The sequence below is a fragment of the Epinephelus lanceolatus genome, chromosome 13 (assembly GCF_041903045.1).
Source record: "Epinephelus lanceolatus isolate andai-2023 chromosome 13, ASM4190304v1, whole genome shotgun sequence".
Taxonomy (NCBI): Eukaryota; Metazoa; Chordata; class Actinopteri; order Perciformes; family Serranidae; genus Epinephelus; species Epinephelus lanceolatus.
In genome coordinates this window covers 39,641,504-39,666,592 of record NC_135746.1, presented here as the reverse complement: position 1 = coordinate 39,666,592, position 25,089 = coordinate 39,641,504, and the positions used below count along the sequence as shown (strand labels likewise).

The 25,089-nt window shown below is 40.6% G+C and overlaps 1 protein-coding gene across 1 annotated transcript; it reads right to left on the bottom strand.

Annotated features, from left to right (window-relative positions):
• Positions 1-595: 595 nt before the first annotated feature.
• On the bottom strand, positions 596-24,796 carry LOC117271059 (prostaglandin E2 receptor EP2 subtype-like). Its single transcript, XM_033649144.2, has 2 exons — positions 23,869-24,796; positions 596-6,362 (listed from the first exon to the last, which is right to left on the bottom strand). The coding sequence occupies exons 1-2, from the start codon at positions 24,664-24,666 to the stop codon at positions 6,105-6,107; spliced, it is 1,056 nt and encodes a 351-aa protein (XP_033505035.2). The 5' UTR covers positions 24,667-24,796; the 3' UTR covers positions 596-6,104.
• Between the last annotated feature and the right edge of the window lie 293 nt (positions 24,797-25,089).

Sequence of the window (25,089 nt, the reverse complement as noted above, 5' to 3'; positions counted from 1 at the left end):
AAGGCGGAGGCGGGCGGCTGGAGGTCCGAGACTTCCAGAGAGGGGAGAGGTAGAAACAAACAGCCAATGTGTGTCTGTGTGTGTTATGTTCAGGTGTTGTCACGTAAATAACAGTGCCCAAGAAATAAACAGGACAGACAATAGGATTTTATTTATTTTACACTACATTTTCACTGAAAGCTGATCGAATCCGACCCGAGCCCGAATACAATTTATAGCTACATTTTTGACCAAACCCGGCCGACCCGTTGGGTACTGTCGGGCTCAGATCGCCACACTCTAGTGTGTGTATGTGTCCCCTATTGGGGCCTATCTGAATTTCTGTCTTTGAGAGATATTATTTTGTAATATAACTGAATTTTCTATCCATACATATAAACTTTAAATAGGCTATAGGCCTATTAAAATTATAAGGCATCTTTGAGTAAACTGCAAGTATCATTTAAGTAGGCTATGTCGTGGCCGGCCGAGTGTCCTCTTTTTTGGAAATCAAAAGATGGTCACCCTAACAATGCAAAACATTTTTCTGGCAATTGTGTTATTTATAAAGCTGATAGATGAACAACATATAAGAGAAGAAATACAATGACAGGTATGCAGCTCAGACTTTATTTCATAAACGGACATATCAGCAACAGCAGATTTTCTTCAAGGCTTCAAAGAAGAGCATTATCAGTGGATGCACAACATAATCCATATAGAATTAACAAACAGCTTTAACAGCTTAAAACAGCTCTCTGCTAAATATAAATATAGAAATAAGTAACTAGAAGTAGAAATAAAAAAATCTCTGAGATCAGTTGCCTATACCAGGACAGTCATAGGATTGATATAAATGATTTAAAAATAAATAAACACAGCACATGTAAGGATTCATTTTAGATCACAAAAGCAGTGAAAAGTTAGCAGTACAATAATAAATACATTTATATGTAAGTAGACTGCTATTCCTTCAATATACAAGTAGACAATAAAAATATATTATGTGGTTAACTGTCACAACCTAAAAATAGAAATTCAGGACAGATATAATTGGATCTCGATACTGGACCATAACATGGCATCTATTCAGTCCAGTGAGAAATTGCCAGGAATATAAGCTGAAAACTTCCCGCCTTCTGGGTTTACTTCAAGGGTGTGCAGCCCACTGAATATACATAGTAATGTTTCTCCTTCTGGCCCTGCTGAGAGTTCTCGCTTGGCCAACCTGTTCTCATTCCTAGGTTGTTAACTAGCAACTTGTGACGGCCTCATGAAGCCTCATTGGAGCATTTTCTTTATTTTCTGAGCCCACTAGTTTGCGCTTTTTGTTCAACAAAAAGTTTAAAACACACTGAATTGCCATTCTTTGAGCCTCTCTCTTTGAACCAAGAGTCCCATCTAGTGGGCTCATAAAATAAAGAAAATGCTTTATGAGGCTTCATGAGGCCATCACTGCTAGCAACATGTTGTCATGCCCCTCGGCATCTCATAGCGATGCACGGGGCACCCTTTAGCGTCTCTATGTGGTGTGCAGCTGAAACACGTCATTACACGAGGTTACTTTTGTGAAACAGTCACATTCAGGTTTTAAAAAAAGATAATGTTTTGTGCTAAAATAAGTAGTTTGTTACAAAACAACAGCATAACATGATGTAAATACATCACACAAGTGATGTCAGTGTGTGACGTTCATACGTGAAGTATGTAACATTACCTTGTTTGTGTCCCTCAGACTTCCCTTTCACGACTCCAATTAATTCAGAATGCGGCTGCTCAACTTTCAACTGGAGCACGCAGGCGAGACCACATTTCCCTGATATTACAGTCCCTACACTGGCTTCCTGTATCTTTTAGGATTCATTTTAAGATCTTATTGTTTTACTTTTAAGGTGCTGACACAACAAACTGACATCAAAGAACAAGTAGCGACGAAAGCCAACTGTTGCATCGTCTACGTCGCCTCACGTCGCCCTGTGTGAGTTGCATTTGAACACACTACAAAGACTACATCCGACGGCTAAGTAGCACGTACATTCTGCCCCTGCGTGAGAGGAAATAACGCAAAAAGGGAAACCGGAAGTCCGAGGAATCCATGAGACAAACAAAGTAGCAGAGTGAGAGAGTGGTACATCCTGTCAGCCAAGGGGTTTCCTATCTATGCAGCCGAGCACCGCAGCACCTTCACGGACTATTACACCCAGACGGTCCCTGTGTTTCCTCCGTAGGCTCCACTTCACTCAGCTGCCCGACAAACCCACTGCTTCTTCCCACTTTAACCTGAATAGCCTGAGGAGGAAACACCGGTTACCCCCGGTTTCACTACAGGCAGATTCACTTGCTACAGGGCGAGGAAATAAAATCTAAACAGCCAATCAGAGTGATCTCTCTCACCGACAAGCTCTGTTGCCGATTTAACATGCTCAATCGGCCGAAAAGCTGCAGGCGCAGAAATGCCAACGATGCAGGACACACCGCAAAAACTAGGACGACAGACGCCCACCAGCGGCCTGACTTTGACCAATGGCCAACCGTCGGCTTGGTGTGTCAGGGCCTTAAAGGCTCTTAATGGGTTGGCCCCCTCTTACTTGTCTAGCCTCCTGCTAGAGCTTAGATCCGTGCACTTTATGTCTGGGACCGGCCCAGCCCGGCCCGTCCAATTAGCTGTAATTATGGGCCCGAGCCCGATTTAAACCCGACATTTTTCAATAAGTTGGCTGTTATAATTAAGAGTATTAAACCACAATTCTTGTTATTTGAATGACAGAAATATAGGATCTTAAAGAATGGCGCAACGCGGAAGCATGATTATGTAATAAAACAGGTGTTTATTTTAGGATCCAGGTGGTGAAGGGCTGTGCGCGCACAATGTTGCAACATTGGACGTGTGGAAAGGATGACGCAGTTATTCGGCAATTAAACCACCGTTTATTACTAAACAGTACAGGTTACTGTTGGCCGTAACCACACCAAAACAACCAACAAAACAAGAACTTAGCTGTAACTCCATCTGTGCACTGCTGCTCTCTCCTCCAGCTCACTCATACACACACCAGCACGCGCACTCACACAGCCCTCCTCATCCCCGTCACACTCACACCCCACACCTCATTCAATCCCAAACATGCCATTAACTCACAGAACACTGACATTATAACAGAACATTTACTGCAGGGTCGCTACAATACATAGCCTATAACATTATCAAATCATAGCTTTAACAAAAAAAAAAAACAAAAACTCATATATGACCGGCCCGTCAGAGGGAGGGGGGCTCCCGGCCCAACCCGGCCCACGGGCCCAAGCCGGGTTGGGCCGGGCTCGGGCTCGGGCAGAGAAACTAAGCTCTACCTCCTGCACCCATGTTTCCTCTCGACCATTGAGGTCTGCTGACACATCGCTCCTGGCTGTCCGGAAAACACGGCTAAAGCAGAGGGGTGACAGAGCCTTTGCCGTTGTCGCCCCCAAACTTTAGAACGAGCTGCCCTTCCAGATTAGACTTCCCCTACTCTGCCTGTTTTTAAAAGCCCATTTGTTTTCTCTGGCCTTCTCAGTCTCTTTGTGATAGCAGGATGCTTTGTGGTCTGAATTTTGTGTTCTTAATTCGTGTTAACAAACTTTTCGTGTTTTGTATTTTTGTCATGCTTATTTTTTGTATAGCACTTTGGTCAACGCTGTTGTTTTTAAATGTGCTATATTAATAAATTTGTATTGTATTACCTTAAAACAACACTGACTTTTGATTTGACATGGGATGTAGGTACATAAGTTATGTAACATCACCTTAAACAATGTCAGCTTTTGGTTTTACATGGGACACGAACTGTGTTGTCCTGGCTGAATGTCTTGTTTTGTTTGATCCACCTCCCCTCCCTTCCACCCTATGCAGACTTTCTTGCTCTTTATACCACATCAGCTGCTCTCAGCATCAAATATTGCCTCATATGGGATTACATTAGAGTCATTTTAAAGCCTATGTGTCTCATGGGTGGCTGTGGCTCAGAGGTAGAGCGGGTCGTCCACCAATTGAAAGATAGGCAGTTCGATCCCAGGCTCCTCCAGGCTGCATGTTGAAGTATCCTTGAGCAAGATACTGAACCCCAAATTGGATGGCAGTTCCATCGGTGTGTGAGTGTAGCAGGTGGCACCTTGTATGGTAGCCTCGGCCACCAGTGTATGAATGTGTGTGTGAATGGGTGAATGTGTAAAAAGCACTTTGAATGGTCACTAGATGACTAGAAAGGCGCTATACAAATGCAGGTCCATAAAGACACTAAAGGCTGCCTTTGGCTTGATATCACATGCCAAGGGGCATGAGCATCGGTATTTGATGACCTGAGAATGGGAAAGACTTTACATTGTGGTGACATCACAGATCTTTAAGTCACTTTTCCTGGCTTGATAAAAGTATTACAAAAACAAAACCTCCATGGATCGAGTTTCATGATATTGTAATTTTTTTAACAATATCCAACCCTACTTAAATTTATTCCCCAGTGAATGTCCAAAAAAACATTTAATGATGATTAAACTCTACCAGTTGGAAGTCAGCAGATTAATTTAAGTCACTGATTATTTTGAGTAAATGCGTGCAAATTACACAGGAAGTGGTCCATTTTTCTGTGAAAGACTATGTCATGGGTACTAATTGGTCATATCCTGTTTGTGTCATTGTGAGAACAAGGGTGATATATTTGGAGGTAAGTATCTGAGGATCATAACTAAAGGTCACATTCAGTACTGTGATCTTAATTTTTATCTATCACCACTTTGTGCACTCTAAATATCGGCTAATACTAAACTGCTTTTTGAAAAACTATTTAATTGTATGCATTCCCTACACTTTCCTAGCAGATTTGATTTTGTCAGATGTTCTGTAATTCACTAACACAAAAACCAGAGAAAAATCTGTATCAATATTGACATGCTGAGTGTGATTGGATATTGAGCCAACTGCTCAACAATCAAGTAGTCTTAACCAACACGTTCTCATCCCAAGTCGTCACATATTGCCGCTTTGTCAGTAGACTTTGACGTCTACATATTACACGCTAGGTATCCTCCTGTGTCTGCTGTTGACCCTCTGGGTTGCCCTAAACAATGCCAGTGACAAAAGCACACAGTTAGGCTTAGGAAAAAACACCATGGTTTGGCTCTGCATTCATATACATGCATACACCAGGCTCCCAGGTGTTTGGGGTTTGTTAGACCCATCCACCACCTCTCCCATCCCCCATATATGGAGTTTCCAGCTCCTTATATTGCACCATTACTGGCAGCATTTAAATCTTACGCTATCAAGGTCATTATGTACTGACATCCCAAAATGTGGCTTTTGGCGTCAGGTGTCTGACACCAAAACCACTAACAAAGCGGTGATATTTGATAGCTTTGGAACGAGAACAAGCTGTCTTAACTGAGTACACATTTACTATATTATTACAAAGATAAAATGTTGTCAAAGGTTATTGAAAAAACAGAAATATAAAATGTTTTTGGGTTTACTTTAAATGCATCGTCATAAACCCTGACATTCCTCTCCAACACTGCTCACACCACAACTTTAAAGCATGTCCAACCCAGAATAGACTTGTGTGTTGCGAAGACACACTATTTTCTGTCAAAAATGAGTAGTAAAGCAATTTGAGTGGTGTGACTTTGAGGGGGGAAGTGGAGGGAACGTAGCTCCGTGAGTGAGGAGCGGAAACTCTCATGGCTCACATGCTGTGAGCAGGTTCATCATGCTTCACTCTTCTTACATCCGCCAGGTTAATTTCCTGACACTGTGTTGTATTTCATATAGGTTGATTTCCTGTGAAATTATCCACTGACTGCTGCATCTCACCTACATCTCAGTGAACACACATTGTTCAGATAACAACTGAACAGCTAGGCTCACTCTCATAATTCAAGTCATGTGTTTCACCACAAGTCTACTTCCTGGAAAGCAACCATCAGTTTCACGTGACTCACCACTCCAGTGCACGTCCTGTTATTAAAATCATGCCATTTGAGATGTGATAAGATCAGTTCTGTTTAGTTTGCAGCCTTTCTTCAGTCCACACACAGACAGAGACTACACCGTGAGTCTGAGTGGGCCTGTGTATCTGTATTCCTGTCCCCAGTCATCCCCCTTTCCCTGCCTCTGGAGCTGCACAGTGGGACCTTCCCTCAGTCAGCTTGGACTGAGAACTCTTCCCCCAGATGCATGCTGACTTGTGCGGTTTGCGCAACTTCCTCCAGATGACTCTCAGAATGGTGGGGCGGAGGAAGATGAAGACCCAGGGATTGAGGATGGTGTGGCAAGACAGTAAACGGAGAGCCCTAAGGTCACCTCCAAGTTGCTTGTCACCTTTGCCTGAGAGGTTTATGTATACTCGGAGCTGGAATGGGGGGGTAAAGAGAATAAGAGAAATACATGTTATGATTACTAAATATAGTCAGCTGAGGCCTCCCAGAAGCATCAAACATGCATAGTGGCACCAACATGGAGGCCCAGTGGAGAATGACAATGGGCCTTATGCAAGAAACAATATATGAACAAATTTTCTCTTATTTCTGTTTGCATCCATTATTTGTTCTTATTTTGTTAGTGCCCAATGATATCTGGAATTTGCCCGTGTTTTCTTGTTGTGATCTTCTCTTAGGTGGTCAAGAGCACTCTTACCAAGATAAGAGAAAAACATTGCATTTTCACTGTCCACACATTGTTTAAAAAATGCATAAATTCCATATGATAAAAGTTAGATAATACTTTAGAGTCATTATAATTATTGGATTTTTAAATTTCAGGGCAAAAGAAATATTACTTTGGTGCATCCCTCTGCTGACCAGTGGTGGAATATAAGTACATTTATAGAAGTACTGTACGTAAGTACAAATTTGAGGTACTTTTACTTCACTTGAATATTTTAATCTCAGGCGACTTTCTACTTCTAATCCACAATACTTCAGAGAAAAATACTGTGCTTTTATTCACATACTACTAATATTTGATAACTTTTGTTCCTTTACAGTTAGTTACTTTACAAATTAAGATTAACATTAAGAATTTTGCACATCAGGTCACGTGATATCACCGAGCAAGATGGTCGCCTAGTCGGGAGCGTCCCGATGAACCCACCACAATACCCCAAATTCGTTATCTAAACCTTAGTGGTTGTGCCACAAGTTTTGGGGAAGTGATAATCTGATAGCTGTCTAGCTGCTGCAGTTTTACTGAGTTGAGAGATCTGGTGATTCATGCATTATGTTGACAAGACGCTAGTGGAGGAGCTAACACCATGCCAGCAAATGCGAGCACTGACAGAGGTGTTCTGGCTGCTATGCAACAGTCCTTGGAAAAGGTGACAGAAGAGATGGGGCAAGTTGGAAGACTACTGGCAGCTTTGCAAGCAGATATGACAGAAATTAAGGAGGCAAATGTCGGATTAAGAACAGACGTCGACGGAATAATTCGCCGGCTAGACGAAGCAGAAAGCCGCATCTCCCAGCTGGAGGATGATAACCACCTGCTAAGCCAAACAGTAGACAAAAGTGCCAAAAAGTGTGAGGAATTACACCAAGCCATTGAAGACGCTGCTAACAGAGACAGGCGCCAGAATCTGCGACTTATTGGTCTAAAGGAGAAGCTAGAAGGCGGCAGACTGCTTGAATGTGTGAGGAAGATTATTTCTGAAACTTTGGGGACATTTTTTTTCTTCTTCCTTGTGCACTCCGACAAACTAATTCTTCTTCCATGAAGCAGTGACATGAAGCCCAGCAGTATTTTTTTTCCCTTGTTTTTGCACCTGAATAAACTATTTCTTTTTCCCTGCATCCAAGAAGTTGTGAGTATGGGTTATGTGATTAACTAATTGAGTATGGGATGCAGTGGGAGGTGGGATACTTGGAGCCACCAAATAGGCTATAAGGTATGTTTTGTAATTTATTTTGTTTTAATATAAGGGTAAGGCTGTGTCACTTGACTTTTGAAGCAGTTGGGTTGAGATGACGAAGAATGTGTGAATTCAGTACCTTTTCTCTTTTGTTTTGTTTATATAGTGTCCAAATATGACTTCAATGTTGCCAGTAGAACACCGATAATTAATACTTAACACTGGCTAGTATAAGCATATGTTTTTGTGAGAAAAAGCTACTAAAGAGTAATTATATGAGGGGTGGTGAGGAAGGGCACCTGAAGGTGACCACTTCAGTGTGACTCATGGACCGTATTTGTGGTGGGTCTCTCAAGAGTGAGAGGAGGGGAGGGTCAGGGCGTAGGATTCTGCATATGAGGGTTTTAGATGATGTTTGCTTTTTTGAAGAGGTTTTGCACTGGTTTTCTGTTTTTTGTCATTTTGTATGGGTTGGGGTATTTTGGTTTTATAGGCAGCTGGGTGGCATTCATTTCCCCCCTTTTTTTTGTTTCTATTTATAAGATGACATCTTCTGAAAAATGTGAAACCCATCAGATAAAATATGGCTAACTATGTAAGAATAGTGTCCTGGAATGTCAACGGGCTGCAAAACCCCATTAAAAGAAAGAAGTGTTTATCATATCTTAAATCACAACAAACCCATGTAGCCTTTATACAAGAGACTCACTTGATCGATTCAGAGGCTGTTAAATTAAAAAGGGATTGGGTAGGCCAGATCTATCATAGTTCATATTCAAGTAAAAAACATGGAGTGGCTATTTTGGTGCATAAGAAATTGAATTTTCTAATTATTAAGGAACAAAAGGATGAGGAAGGAAGAATGATATGTTTGGAAGCAAAAATTAATGGAATAAAAGTTAACTTACGTAATATATATGCTCCAAACGTGGAAGATCCAGGTTTCTTTAATAAAATAAATAAATTAGTTGGAGGGAAAGATGATGGGCATACAGTTATTGCCGGGGATTATAATCAGGTTTTAGATGGGGCTCTAGATAAAACCACTTTCTCGAATAATGTACCTAAAGATAGGTAGAGTGGCAATTAAACTATTGATGAAGGATAATGGATTGATTGATATATGGAGGCTTGTCAATCCCAGAGAGAGAGAATATACATTCTATTCTCATAATCACAAATCTCATTCCAGGGTTGATTATTTTCTGATTAGTAAAGATTTGGTTGAGACTGTCTCAGATTGTTTGATAGGACCCATAGCACTTACTGATCATGCTGCAGTGCAACTAGGTTTAATATTGGAGTCAGATAGGGTAAAGAAAAATAGATGGAGGATGAACATATCTCTGTTTCAAGATCCCCAATTCAATAATTTGATAAAAGAGGAACTTTACCAATTTTTTTTGGCTGAACATTGGTTCAACCGATAGGGTTGGAACGGTTTGGGAGGTCTCTAAGGCTTATATAAGAGGAAAAATTATAGCTTATTCCAGTATAAAAAAAAAGAGAACAAACACGAAGAATAAATAATCTTGATTCTTGGCTCAAAGAACTAGAGAAAACAATATCTGGAAAATATAATGATACAGTATTTAAACAAATATGTGACCTGAAACTTCAAATAAATGAAATATACAACAAAAAAGCTGAGTACACCCTATTTAGACTAAAAAGTAATTTTTATGAGAGTGGCGAAAAATCTGGGAAATTACTGGCTAGACAGCTGCGTCAAAAGGAGTCTAGTCATGCTATAGCCGCTGTTAAAAATAATAAAGGGGAATTGTTGACAAACACTAAGGAGATTAATAAGACATTTGCAAATTTTTATAACCAGCTTTACAAATCAGAAATTAATCCAAAGGTGAGTGATTATGAAGCATTCTTCTCAAAGACTGGTTTGCCAGAAATATCAGCTGATCAGCAAGATTATCTTGATAGCCCTATAACAGTAGAGGAGGTAAAGAGTGCTATTTTATCGATGAAGGCCGGAAAGTCGCCTGGTTTAGACGGCTTTCCCTCAGAGTACTATAAGAGGTATGTCGACAAACTAGCCCCTATCCTTGTGACAGTGTTTAAAGAATCATTCCTATTTGGTAAGCTACCAGAAACATTTAATGAAGCTTTAATTTCTTTAATTGCTAAAAAAGATAAAGACCTAACAGACCCAGGAAGTTTCAGGCCCATCAGTCTAATTAATGTGGACTGCAAAATTCTTACAAAGGTCCTCGCTAAGAGGGTAGAAAATATTTTACCATCCGTAATACATGCGGCTCAAGTAGGATTGTAGGATTTATTAAAGGAAGGTCATCCACAGATAATGTAAGACATCTGTTACATCTCATACAGCTCAATCAGGAAGAAAATATACCAATAGCTGCCTTTTCGCTAGATGCGCAAAAGGCATTATACAGGGTGGAGTGGGGCTTTTTGCGACATACTCTTAGGTTATTCGGATGTGGGGAGGGTTTCATTAATTGGATGAATGTGATTTATGCAGATCCCAGAGCTGCAGTAATAACAAATGGAATAATATCACCCTTTTTTAAGTTAACTCGTGGTACTAAACAAGGAGATCCTCTCAGTCCTTTACTTTTTATATTATTTTTGGAACCTCTAGCTGCTGCTATTAGGGCAGAAATGGATATTAAAGGGGTTGTGCAGGGTGAAGAGGAGCACAATATGTTTCTGTACGCAGATGATATTTTATTACTGATCAAGGACCCTATAATGTCAATTCCCAATGTTTTATCTATAGTTGAATCCTTCTCCAAAATATCAGGCTATGTAATAAACTGGCAAAAATCTGAAGGTATGCCAACATCAAAAGGGTGTAACCAATCACTTATTAAGGCATTGGGCAAATCATGGATCTAACCCAGGGTGGGTAAAAATAGAGGAGGCGTTAGCAGCTCCATTTGGGGTTGTAGGAATGTTATCTCAGAAGAAGATAGTAACACAGACAAAAGAGAGGAGCCTAATTTTACAGCACTCTCAATGGGTGTGGGCAAGAGCACACAAACTTTTGGGGCTTTCACAGTATAAGCAAAGTTATTCCTCTATATGGAATAATTCTTCAATCTGTATAGGAAAAAAGGCGTTTTTTTTGGGATACATGGATAACAAAGGGGATACATGTTGTCAGTGATCTTTATAAAGAATGTATATTTATATCATTTGAGGACCTTAAAGAGCAATTTAATTTAACTAATAAAGGGGATTTTTTGGAAGTATTTGCAGCTCAGGAGTAGTATGAAATCCACTTTTAAGCTGGAAAGGGTAGAGGAAGAGGAGAATGAGGTCCAAAAATTTCTTAATTTACCTCATACTTTACATTCTGCATCAGGATTTTATAAGAAAATGTCACATATACATAAAAGAATGTGTGAAAGTCTGAGATTGATATGGCAAAAGGACCTTGGTAAAGAGATTAATGAGGAAACATGGCAAGATGTGATTTCAAATGTGGGATGGGCTACGAGGGATGTGAGATGTAAGTTTATCCACTATAAAATTGTACATAGATATTATTTCACACCCCTGAACCTGTTTAAAATGGGATTAACCCAGGACAAAAAGTGATGGAAATGTAATAAAGAAGAGGGTACATTTCTTCATGCTATATGGGACTGTCCAAGAGTACTTCCTTTCTGGAAAATGATACTGAAAAAATTCAAAGAGTGGCTTAAATTACCTCTACTAGAATCACCACAGCTATGTCTGTTAAGAGACAAGTCTCTCATACCATCAAGCCTAACTAAGGCAGAGCTTGGATTGATATTAACAGGCTGTATGGTAGCGGCCAGAATCATTTTACGGAACTGGAAGAGCCCAAGTAAGCCAGAATTTGCAGAGTGGCTTAAGCTTATGACAGAGACAGCTGCTTTTGAGAATATGATTGTGTTCAAAAGATAATCAAACTCCCCCACAGAAGTGGTACGTTACGGGGGATGGGCCACTTAAGTGCACCTAATCAAGCTACCTGTTATCCCCCTATATATCTGATCTTCTCCCACACAGCCAGTCTTTGTCCCTCAATATGGTGTGCGTACATGCTCAAGTAAGTACTGTCATGACTTTGTGTTCGTTGAGGTGATCTTACTTTAGGTTTGTACACATTGTGGGAGATGCTGTTGGGTTGCTGTTGGGAGGTTGGTCCACTTGCTAATTATGGTTGACTGTCACTTATGATGCACTTATGGTGGTGCTAAAGAGCCCTCTGCTTAAGTCAAATATAATTTACCATTATGAATTTCCTTTGCACAGTCACCAGCCTGAGTTTGTAACTAATTATTTCTGTTTCATTTCTTTATAGGAAACCACACCGAATTAACTGTTTGTTCATTCTACAATAAAACAATTGAACAGAATCTGAACTCCTGAACTCTGATTCTAACAGATCATTTATGGTGGCTCAATCTCCCTGCACTGGCAACAGTATCTCAGGATAGCGGAAGTCAGCCAATCCTTTTTACAGATTGCCAGGGTAAACAATATCCCAAGCAAAATTAGCCAAATGTGGCAGGCTTTTCTGGCTTGTATTAGGGATGGTGTAGGGTCCTAGTTGACAGGATAGGTATGTGTATTTATGTGTTGGGATGCACGATGTGTCGGTAACTAGGTCGGTATCGGGTGATACTAGTCAAAAAATAATATTTTTATTTATTTATTTTCCTCAACATGTCTGTCAGATCGACATCTTATTGTCATTCGGATGTACAAGTGGCCTATTATTGCTGGCTGCTTGTGATCTTCGGGGTGGCTGCGACTTGTTGAGAGAAAACAATATGGTAATCCAATGATTTGTGGATTTTTTTAAATTTTTTTGGAGGTGAAAAAGGATATTATTTTTTCAAATTTAAGATATAATGTTTTTTTAGCACAAAATTTGATTTTAGTATAGGCATGTCTTTGTTTTTGTAGAGATCGTGTCGGTGTTGGTGGGTATCTGCTGTCGGCCATAGCGGCGGTATTGGTGTTGATTTTAGAGATTGGCCGAAGTTCCCAGGTCGATGCATCCCTACATATATATGTATTGCTCTGTGATATTCATGAGATGTAAAACTGATACGTTATTGCTGCCTTTTCTTTCTTTTCCTTTTTTTTTCTTTCCTTTTTTTTTTAATTTTTTATTTATTTTTTGGTATTTTCTTTTACTGACTTATGGTTACTGTGTATCTTGTTTGCATCACTTGGAACAATGTGTCAGTTTTGTTGTTTCTGTTTTTTGTCTGTTTAAAATTAATTAATAAAAACTTAAAGGGAAAAAAAAGAATTTTGCACACAAACCATATAAAAATAAACAAGTGTGACTGACACAATTAGTCCATTGACTGAACAGCACTAAACCCCTGTGCTTGCCTGAAAAGGGCTCAGTGCACATTACCTTCAGTGCACCTTACCGCTTATTAAATATCCCATAGAGAGAGGCTCTTACTCCAGCCTGTTCTATTTTGTTCTGAAAATGTCGGTGCTCAGAACTCTGTTCTGTTGACAAGTATGTCACCAGTGATGAGGAAATACAGCAAGTGCTGGACGGAGTAGTGAGTGACAACAATCCCACCTACATTTAAGAGTACTGTTTGTGGTGGAAATGCCAAATAGACTAGGGTATAGGTTCCAGTGTTGGGCAGTAATGTATTACTAGTAATGCGTTACTGTAATATTTTTCCAGTAATGAGTAGTGTAGCTAATTACTAATAAAATTTCTGTAATAATACACTTACCCCAAAAACAAACAACTGGTTACAATGTTACTTTTGTTATAAGGTCACTCCTGACTTTAAATACAACATCACATCAGCAGATTCATTTTCATAGTTGTCACACTGCACAGGCACGTCACAAAACAGCCAGCTAATAAAGATGGAAACGCCTACATTAGCAGCTAGATATATTCCTATTTCAATTTTTTTCCAGAGGATAGATGAAAAGGTAGTAGCAGGTAGCTGTACTAAAACTCTTTCCACTGGGAAAAACACGTCCTCAATCCTCTGATCTGAAACATCTACTACAACTGACAGCACAACGCTCCAGGAAATACACCCCACCAAATGTGAGCTCTCCTCGACCATGGACATCGGCTGTAGTGCTACACTGGCTAAGCAACCAAAACTGGATTTAATTGTAGCTGCAGGCTACAAAGAAGTAATGAAGCTTGTGGCTGAATATGTTGTGGATAAATGGACATTGGCTGTAGCGCTACATTGGCTAAACAACCAAAACTGAATTTTATTGTGGGCAGCTGCAGGCTACAAAGAAGTAATGAAGCTTGTGGTGGAATATGTTGTGGATAAATGTTGCTCCACAAATATGTCTCTGTCTTTCAGGCAGAGCCTTGAGAAAATATCAGTCTCAGGCAACTGAAAACCTCCAGGCAAATTTGGATGCTATGTAGCCTTAGCTACAGTTACCGGCAACTGCCCTGACATTCATAGAGAGGCACACATCAGAGTTTTGAGGAGATACGCAACTACCAGTTTTATGGGGTGTAACGGAAAAGTAATCTAACAAGTAGTGTAGCAAAGTACTGTTGGCAGGGAGTAATAAGTAAAGTAATATTATTACCTTAAAAACATTAAAACAGTAATGAATCATGAGTAATACATTGCATTTTTAGAGTAACTAGCCCAACACTGCTAGGTACCACGTCTAAAGAGTTTCTAAAGGTTCCAAAGGAAAGCGTTTGGATGGAAATGGGGCTTTATAGAGGACCTCTGTGTTCCAGCCTACTTTTGACTCTAGTTGTCCAGGTGCACTCTGAGATATTTATAGAAGTGAACCACCTTGACATCTTCCCCCTGGACAGATACAATGGGCAGAGGAGGCTCAGTCCTGTCCAAGTCCAAAAGCAGCACCATCATCTAGCTAATGTTCAGCTGCTGGTGGTTCGGTCTGCATTATCCGACAAAGCCTTTCACCAGGTCACTTTTTATTCCTCCTGCTGTTGTCCACTGATACAGCCCACAAAGACATGCAGAGTCATCAAAGAACCTCTGTAGATGGCATGTATCCGTGTTAGGTGTTTAAGGCAAACGGGATGGGGGAGGACGGTCCCCTGGGGGCCGATGTTGCTTTTAACTCACATACAGTTACTCATTCTTACAAACTGTGGCCTGCTGGTCAATTTATCTGTAATCCTGAAAACATGTGGAGCATTTAAGTGCACGGCCCTGGGCTTGTCTCCCAACAGCATGGTGGTATACTGTGGACCACTATGTTACCAGTATATATTGATGAACATTAAATGTAAATATGTAGGATTGTAGCCAGTGGCTAATTTCCATCCTCAGTCCCTTGGCAGGTTGATGTTTAACTAATCAAAAACAAAAACAAAAACAAAACAATGACAAATAAACAATTGCACAGGTTTATGAAGTGCTAGTTTATATTGCACAATGCCCTATAGCACATGTGTGTGCAGGTATTATTGCACTTAAATTAGTATACATAGATGTATTTATGTACGCACAATTACACTGAGTTATATGCAAGCTGTACAAGGACAGGCTTGGCTTGTCACCGGCACATCCCCGGTATACAAGCCAGACCACGTCCTGAGATGGTTCCCCAACAAACAGATAGACAGTGCTTTGTGCTGTTATTAATTGCATATTGCCCATAGTGATTGCACAATTGCCCATGATATTAATTGCACATTGTTCACTTTAACATGATTAAACATGATGGTCACATATCTGTTTGAACTCTGAATGACTTGCCCTGAGATGGGAAACTCTGAGTATCCGGTTCCAGAACAGCTGATTTGAATTAGTTCAATCAACTCTGAGTAGGTACACCTTGAGTTAAGCAGGTGCACAACCACAATAAAAAGCCATCATCAATGGAGCCCCGATACCTCGTTTCACCATGGCAACCGGAGAGAAAAAGCGATCAACTTATTTTACACCTGTGGAATTGGAGGTGCTCATGAATGCCTACAGCAAATATGAGCATATATTTCATTAAAAAACATTAACACCGCTAAAGCTGCCGAGGGAAGGGAGGCGGCATATGAAATTTAGCAAGCAGAATCATCTTTGACAGGATGTTGGTGGCTCAGTGGATAGAGCAGACATCCCATATATTGCTTTTGCCACAGCGGCACAGATTCGACTCCGGCCTGTGGCACCTTGCTGCATGTCACTCCCTCTGTCTCTCTCCCCTTTTATGCTTAACTGTCCTGTCAATTTAAGGCAAAATGCCCCCTCAAAAAATATCAAAAAAGAATCCTTGCTAATTTCAGCAGCTATTTTAAGCACATATAGATGGTTGATGACTTATTTGAAATTTGAATCCTTTAAAAACTATCATACCCTGGAATATCCCCCAGGTCAATTTACGCCTGTTACATGCATTGTGTCTTTTCAAAATACATTCAGCTTTCACAGGAAATGTACAGTTTATGCTTGTTAGATGAATACAGTCTTTTTCAAAATAAATTTAAAATGTTGTAGGTTTAGGCAACAAAAACACATGGTTAGAGCTAGAAAAACATCATGGTTTGACACTACATTCATATGAGAGGCAAACAGCAGCCTGTTGTTGGACCCATCCACCACCCTCCTACCTACCCTATATGGACTTTGCAAGTCATTAAATCAAACTGATTCTGTCCAGTGGTGTATCATATGGCAGCAAAATGATGCCTGTTTTTCATTGGTGTCTGATGCAGAAATCAATGACTAAGCAGCGGTATATGACAGCTTTAGAATGAGAGCAGGTTAAATTTAGGGGGGATGTATCGGCAGTTAATTACTTTGTTATCATTTGTTTAGAATCACCTAAAACTAAGAATCGTTTCGTTTTTGTTACCTTAGAATGAGTTGTACATACAGAGCAGGTCTTCTTCAATAGAATCTGTCATGTTGTTTCTACCAGTGGCCCAGAATGGACAAATCAAACACTAGCTGTAGATCGGGCCATTCATGTTTCCTTGTCAGCCAATTGTTTGTACTTGTAGTTCTCCTACATGCTTGGCATATTGGAGAAGTTTCAGTTCTGCAACCTTATCACTATGCCACTAAATCTTAAACACTAAACCTTTAAATCTTTGACATATTTGTTGATCATATATTTTGTATGTAAAAATCCTAATCACTAAAATAACCAGTAACTGTAGCAGTCGAATAAATGTATCAGGGTAAAAAGTGCAACATTTCCCTCTTAAATGTAGTGAATATATGATAGACATACTTCAAAATTGTACAGAGGTAGAGAACTTGAGTATGATGGTACTCTCCCCCACTGTATGTTACTGACTGCTGATTGGCTGAATTGGGAGGATTAAACTGTGGCCTACTGGTTACTCAACACAGGGAAGAATTTACTATAACATATAAACCAGATGCTTTGTTGGAGGGATGTGAAAAGAGGTGGGAGGCTACATTTCACACAGATTAACAACATTAACATGAATTTCTAATGTACTGCATGAGTAGACTAACAAGTATGGTGTGAATTGACTGGACCAGAAAATACTGCATAACTTACTGAGATAAAGCTTTTAAGAGGCCAACAATACCATGTCAGAAGAGATAGAAGCTGACATACAGACCATTCTCCATGATGGTTTATAAAATGTAGGTGGTGGCAGTGTCTTAATGATTCTCCATTGAAATATTTTCATATTTTAAACACAAAAGTGGAGATTAACTTACAAATTGTGAACTGGATTCTACAGTGGAAACACTGGCTGCACAAAAGAATGACACATATGAGACATATGTAATTAACTCAGAAAAATGACAGGTTCAAAGTCATAGAATACCACTGCTTGGTCAGTGATTATGGCATCAGACATCAATGAAAAAAGGCATCCTTTTGCAGCGGTATGATATGCCGCCAGGTGGCATCAATGTGTAACACTGCAGGTAGAGCCCAACTGATATTGGATTTTTGGGGTCAATGCCAATTCCAATATCAGCAAGTAAAAACTTAATCAAGTGTCCTTGATATTAAAATGGCAAATGCTGTGTATTCCTGTTTTATAATTTCCCCTCATTAATACTAATAAAAACATGATAGTTTGGCTATACTAGATATTTGATATATTCAGTAGATTTACCTTTTTACGACCCTATTTGACAACTCTACAACCGGAAGAACTACCAAATATGCCATTTCTACAGTACTAGATAAAATATCTGAAATTAACCAGCAGCTTTACTTTTTCTTAACATAATCCCTCATAATACATTTATTTTATTTTATGGCCTTGACATTAACCTGTCATATTGTTGAGTCATCAAGGACACTTTCGTGTTTTTGTGTGTATACAGAAATGTTAAAGACATCATGAGGAAAACGACGTTGACATGACATTGTTGAACCAGGGAATTCGTGTGTCCACCACAACAAAGGATCCTAATTGATTTTACATTGGCATTGTTTCCGTGGTACCGTAACCCATTATATGCCGCCACCATGGAATGTGGTGTTAAGAGGTCATGGTCATTTCACATATTTCTGTAAGATCAGGTTGGCTGGCTTGACCGCAGCTCATTCTGCTAAGTTACTGACTATACTGCAACGTATTCTCAGAGAACGGTTCCTATGATATCATACCAATTTGACTCTATGTCTTTAATGTACAGTTATGTTATAAACATAAAGTTGCAGATTTCCACGTAGCACTGTGAACGCAGCGCAGTGTCCGCTCGCAATGATGGAGAGCCATACAGTCTTGCAATGATGGCGTCTGGATCAGCAAGCCCACCCACTGGAGCCAGCACACAGGTAAGAAATGTTCAAAACCAGAGGTCGTTTTGTGACAACATACAATGTTTCTGACGTCTTTAAGTGGTGAATTGGCAAAGCTGGAAGTTAAGCATAGGGCTAACGTTAGCATTGAGTAGCTTAACATTATTTAGCATTCAGACAGTAGTACGTAGCTACTGCATGAAAAACACAGATAATAAACTAGAAAAGCAATCAGAGAGTGCAGACCTCCGCCAAGTAGATGATATTCCCTCCCCCTCTGCATCAGATTTTGCAGCCTGCATCCCAATTAGGTTATTTGCATCACTATCATTATTAGGTTATATGCCTTCATCATGGAGACACTGTGGTGTATTTATTTCATTTTTATTTTGTACCAACACAGAATATAATATGTTTTTTTTATGTTTTTCACTTTCTTTTTTTCCAACACAGAACATTAATTTCAACTTTAGAATTACAACAATATTTAGCAAATAGAACAAGACATGCTTTCCAGCCACCAGATGGCGCTATTTTCACAGTCTCATTAGAAATTGGAATTGCTGTTGAGGCTGTCAGACAATAGACTTTATTTATTATTTTATCCACTTTGCTTCAACCGCTTCACCACCAAAATTTTATCATCTGTTCCTTGTCCCCTTATCCACCTTTCCTGAAAATGTCATCAAAATCTGTTTATAACTTTTTGAGTTATTTTGCAGACAAACAAACAAACAGACAAACAAAAAGAGAAACAGACCAGTGCCAGCGAAAACATAACCTCCTTACCTCCTGAGGTAATAAATGGAATAAGGGCAGTGCTGTTTTGGCTGCGGGAATGCATGGGGTGCTGAAAAAACCTGCAGCAGCCTGCAGTGGAAAACGTCGATCCCTGCTACAGTATGACTTTGGCCTGATGCTATCAGCTAGTGTTTGTGAATTGTACTCCTTACAGCAATGGTTCCCAACCTTGGGTCAGGACCTCAAATGGGGTTGCCAGATACTTAAATAATTGATCAATTACAATTAAATTCATCTTTATAATGTTAAAAACACAAACTCAGCCGCCCAATTAAATATGGCGGGTTAAGAGAGAGCATTATAATACATGTTTTAAACAGATATAGCCCATATTTGTAGCTACATAGCTTTTTTCATTATTCATTGTTCAATTTGACTCATTGTTTATTCAACATTAGTTTGAAGCCTTGATCAAAAAAACATATTAAAACATACAAAAAAAGTGTCTGTGGTCGTCTGGGGTCACCAAAGTTTTTCAAAGTGGGGTCATGAGCCAAAGAAGGCTGGAAAGGCTTAGAGTTTTTCCATTAATGTATATTATATTTATTAAATTCTGTGCTTGCCAGAATGTCAACAATAATCCAACAGTTGCTGCATCTGCACAGAGACTTATAAATGTGCCCACAGAGAACCTCTCTCAGGGACAGCAAGAGCAAGGAGGAAAGCAGGAACAGGAATCCTCATCTGTAGATCAAGAGATGGCCAGGTTATAGAGGTCATGGAATTTTATTTTTGTTTTTTATTTATGTTAATTTGAAGGTAATTTCACTAGTTGGTGTTATATATGTATTATGATCATGTTTTAAACATAATGAATGTAAAAAAAAACAAAAACAAAAGCAAAAAACAACTCAAACAATACATCAAAACAGGGGAAACGGGATGTATGTACGAGTGTGTGGGTGTAGGCTATGAGTGACAGTATGGGTGTAAAGAAGAAAGCTGGCGACATGCTAATAAACAAGAACACTAGCAACGGTTGCTATGGTAACAGTAAACAAACCCACAGCTGGTATGGCTCTGGCTAGTTGTTGACCACTTTCGCGAGTTCTAGTGAGTTCATATCACAAATAGATGCATAGTGTGAGTGCGAGTGCATTAGCCCTATGCTTCAATTTTCAATTTTATTTATAAAGCCCAATATCACAAATCACAATTTGCCTCACAGGGCTTTACAGCATACGACATCCCTCTGTCCTTAGGACCCTCGCAGCAGATAAGGAAAACTCCCCCCAAAAAAACCTTTAACTGGGAAAAAAATGGTAGAAACCTCAGGAAGAGCAACTGAGGCGGGATTCCTCTTCCAGGACAGACAGACGTGCAACAGATGTCGTACAGAACAGATCAACATGATAAATTAACAGTAATCCATATGACACATTGGGCTCTAGTTTCGCAGACCGGGCGAGGCGGGGGCGCAGCGCACCTGCGCTTCGCCAACTGGGTGTGGCCGGGCGGATTTTGCAAGTTTGGCACACCGTGCGCCTGGCACAGCTACTCCTTTTTCCCACCTCCGTCCCTCCTACCTGCGCAAGTCGGAAAGAGGGAGGAGAGAAGGCGTGGAGTGGGTTTTACACACATCACACCAATCAAATGGGCCCCTCTCCTCGCCCTTAAATGCGCCAAGCAAAGGCATAATAAGAGTTTACTCAATTGCAGATAGATTGCAGATAGTTGCATTGAATAGTGGTTTATTGCATCGTTAATGTGCCTGATATTCTGGAAACCTGCCTGTGAGGTTTTGGTGACGTGTGTGCACTGTCCGCTGGTCAGCCAAACTTCGGCTTACACCGGCTGCGCTCCGCCTGCGCTGACAGTAGACCTGGTTTCAGCTGGCGAGCTTTGAGCACACCTTCGGCGAAGCCTTTTGGCACGAAACTGTCACTGCGCCAAGCTGGATCTGTTGACACCTCCCCCTGCTGCGCCACCACACCCATCTCAGCACACCTCAGTCTGCCAAATTACCAAACTGAGCGCGCCTCGGGTTGTGCTGCTTGAAACTAGCTCTGTGTGGGGTTCGCCACCCTGTGCTGCGCCGGGAAACTAGAGCCCAATGAGACAGAAAGAGAGACAGAGACGGACACAGAGAGAAATGCAGGACAGACGATAATGTTAATAGCTTACAACAACATTAATGAAAGTAATAATATTCTAACTATAATTCTGGCTACTGTGGTACAATATGTTGAAAGTATATATTAATATCTGATAGTATACATATGTGACAATAATCATATGTGTATAATAACAGTAGAAGTATGACTAATGATAACAGCAGCAGCAGGAGGCATCTGGCAGGACCACAGCAGCAGCACAACCACACACATCACACTATCCAGGCACCGCTGTAATATAATCTGACTTATGCTTAACTTCCAGCTTTGCCAGTTCACCACTTAAAGATGTCAGAAACATTGTATGTTGTCACAAAACGACCTCTTTTTGAACATTTTTCTCCTGTGTGCTGGCTCCAGCAGGTGGGCCTGCTGAACCGGACACCATCATCGCAAGACTGTATGGCTCTCCATCATTGCGTTGCATTCACAGTGCTATGTTGAAATCCGAAAATGTCAGAGTAAATTTTAAAAACGGCGATATTTAGATAAACTTACCATGTATTGAAGAATATTAAAACTTAATAAAGTGACATATTAACAGCCTTAGCTTTACACTGGAAATTAAAACAAATTTAGACGTGCAGGATTTTTGTGCATGCCGTGCAAATGGAAGTTTGTACTGACATCAGTTTTTTCACTGCCAATCACATGGTGTTGCCTACATATAGGGCTCTAGTTTCCCGGCGCAGCGCAGGTGTAGTTTCGAGCAGCGCAACCCGAGGCGCACTCAGTTTGGTAGTTTGGCATACCGAGGTGCGCTGAGATGGGTGTGGTGGTGCAGCAGGGGGAGGTGTCGACAGATCCAGCTTGGCGCAGTGACAGTTTCGTGCCAAAAGGCTTCGCCGAAGGTGCACTAAAAGCTCGCCAACTGAAACCAGGTCTACTGTCAGCGCAGGGGGAGCGCAGCCAGTGTAAGCCAAAGTTTGGCTGACCGGTGGACAGTGCGCACATGTCACCAAAACCTCACAGGCAGGTTTCCAGAATATCAGGCACATTAACGATGCAATAAATACCCAAAAAAACACTATTCAATGCAACTACAGTTGGCGAAGTGCAGGTGCGCTGCGCCTCCGCTGGGCCCGGTCTGCGAAACTAGAGCCCAAAGTGTTGAGCTGAATTATTTTAGTTCCTATGTTCCCTGAAGACAACGTGATAGGGGAAGGTCCCTAGGCTTTTTGTTAAGCTGTCTGTCATTATTCCACACCCCTCTCAGTTGATGCCACGCCCCCACGCTAGATCAGGGCCAAAAGTCTGAAACTGAAAAGAAAGGATCTGAAAGTGAAAAAAAGATTTGAAACTGTAAAAAATAAGATCTGAATTTGATTTGAAAAGATAAAACGTGCAACTGAAAGAAATAGGATCTCAACTATCTAAATATATGAAAGTGAAAAATGAACCAGAGTGAATCATAATTATATTTAACCTGAAAAAACTTTTTGTACACTTATTTTTATCTTGAATACACTGATGTATTTTTTTCAAAATTCAAGATCAAAACTTGAATTTTCAGTTTATTTTTTCAAGTACAAAACATTCAGCCCCAATATAGCACCATGGTGTCTCCTGTTTGTGTTTGTGTGAATGTAGCTGCCGTATAAAGTAATTTCCTGTAAGGATCAATATATATATCTATCTCCGTGTAGGTAATTGTGGCAACTGAGTCAAAGTCATGTAGACATGTTGTTGTGTTGTTGTCTGACAAATACCCCCCACCCCCACCCCAAATTATAATAAAAAATAATAAAAAATAAAGCCAACAGGCCTACTGACACTAATTTAAGACAAACTAAAACGATATCCTTTTAAATAAAAAAAAAAAGCTAAACTGAAATGAGCAAACCCACTCTGTATTTTTGTATTTGTTTTTATGGGGTCAAAAGCAACTTTTTGCCCCAGGACCCTGTGGCAATTAAATGTGGCCCTGCTTATCTACAAATCATTGACATGTTGCTGGGCTAAGTGAAAGCTCCCACCACTGATATGGAGAAAACATATAAGGTATATTAGGAGATTAGATTTATTTTCAATAGTAACTGAAAACAAAGACTAATGGTTTTTGTCCTTTGAGGATTAAAAATTCCGACTTGCTAGAAAAGTGAAAAGAGGGAGTTTCCTTCCTGTTCTGTGAAAATGCATTGTGATTAATTCTTTTGGGAAAGCGGTCTGTTGTTTATGAGACCTTGAATTAATTATGAAATCATGTATATAACTTTTTTACCCGTAGAGTCAGGATTGAATAGAAGAACAAAAACAAAAGCAGGCTGGGGCGAGTAGGCTAATTTTTCCGACTGAGAACATGATTGAGTTATCCAGACACACCAACATGATGGAAGACTGCTGCACATCCACGAACATAAATACATACATTTTTTAATCTCTCGAGGCAGAGCTCTTACCACTAATGGAAAGGTGCAGCAAATGTAGACCACAGTGATGATCGCCAGCGGCAGGAGATGCTCCACTTCCTCCGTCATGGACAGAGACCTGTGGTACCTGGTGTGCGCCGACACTGCACGACTGCGTCCTTTGCGCCTCCTGTGCATCCTCACCAAGTGGATAATGACTGATATGTTGCACACCACCGTGCTGGACATCATGATGAGAATGAAAGATGCGTACAATACGATGTAAACTATAGTCCCCCCTTTATCGTGGCACATCTCCAGGAAGCACCATGTCCCCGGGCAGTACTGCACGTACTTACCGAAACCGAAAAAAGGAACGACGCAGAACAGGATGCTGCTCAGGTAAATAAGAGGAATAGCGATGTAACTAAAGCGTTTACTCAGGTGCCTCTCGTAAAGGTAAGGGTGACCTATGGAGACGTAGCGCTCGAGCGCAAGTGCGCACAGGATCGCCAGCGTGGAGAGGCTCAGGAAGGTCATGCTGAAGCCAAAATAGGAGCACAGCACCTTGTCTGAATTCATTCCCACTAGAGATGTATTCCGAGCATAAGATGTCAGCACAATAGGACTGACAGAGATGGAACCAAGCAGGTCCGTCGTGAGGAGCGCAATTACCAGACTCCGGTACAGGGACGGACTGGTCTGCTTGCGCCGCAACTCCAACAGGACCAGCGCCACGATATTGCCCAGGACACCGGACGAGAACATCACCCCAGATGTGATGGGCTGTCCGTACTGGACGTAGTCAATGTCATAGCAATGTCTGTTATCTGAAGAATGATTTGCCATAGACGTTCAAATGACCATCAAAGCCAATAAACTTCAGAGCTGTTCTCCTCAAACTCAGCCGTTTGAACTGCGAACTTTACAACCACAGAGCTGGGGTTTGCGCCCCGCCCCTCATCCGATCAACTCGGCTTCAAGGGAAAAAACGCAACAGAATGACAAACACTCTTAGTAAGAACTCATGAGTCACCCAGTCAGATGGCGCGCAGCAGTAATCCAGCAGTGTTGCTGGATCTTATTTCATCACTGCAGCTTAGAATAACATCAGGCGACGTAACAAGAGACAACATATACATGTTCACATGAATCATATATATTATACATACACATCAAGTTCAACATGTAATTGTGATATGACATCACATCACTTCTGCATCAGTTCAAATGATATGTTTTTTCCTATAGCAGGAGATAAAAAAAAAGCCA

Bases quoted from the DNA above. Each gene is read 5' to 3' on its own strand.
- LOC117271059 (XM_033649144.2), bottom strand. From the start codon at position 24,666: ATGGCAAATCATTCTTCAGATAACAGACATTGCTATGACATTGACTAC. The intron at 6,363-23,868 runs GTAAGAGCTCTG...CCCCCATTCCAG, and splicing joins GCTGCACCTTTCCATTAGTG to CTCCGAGTATACATAAACCT.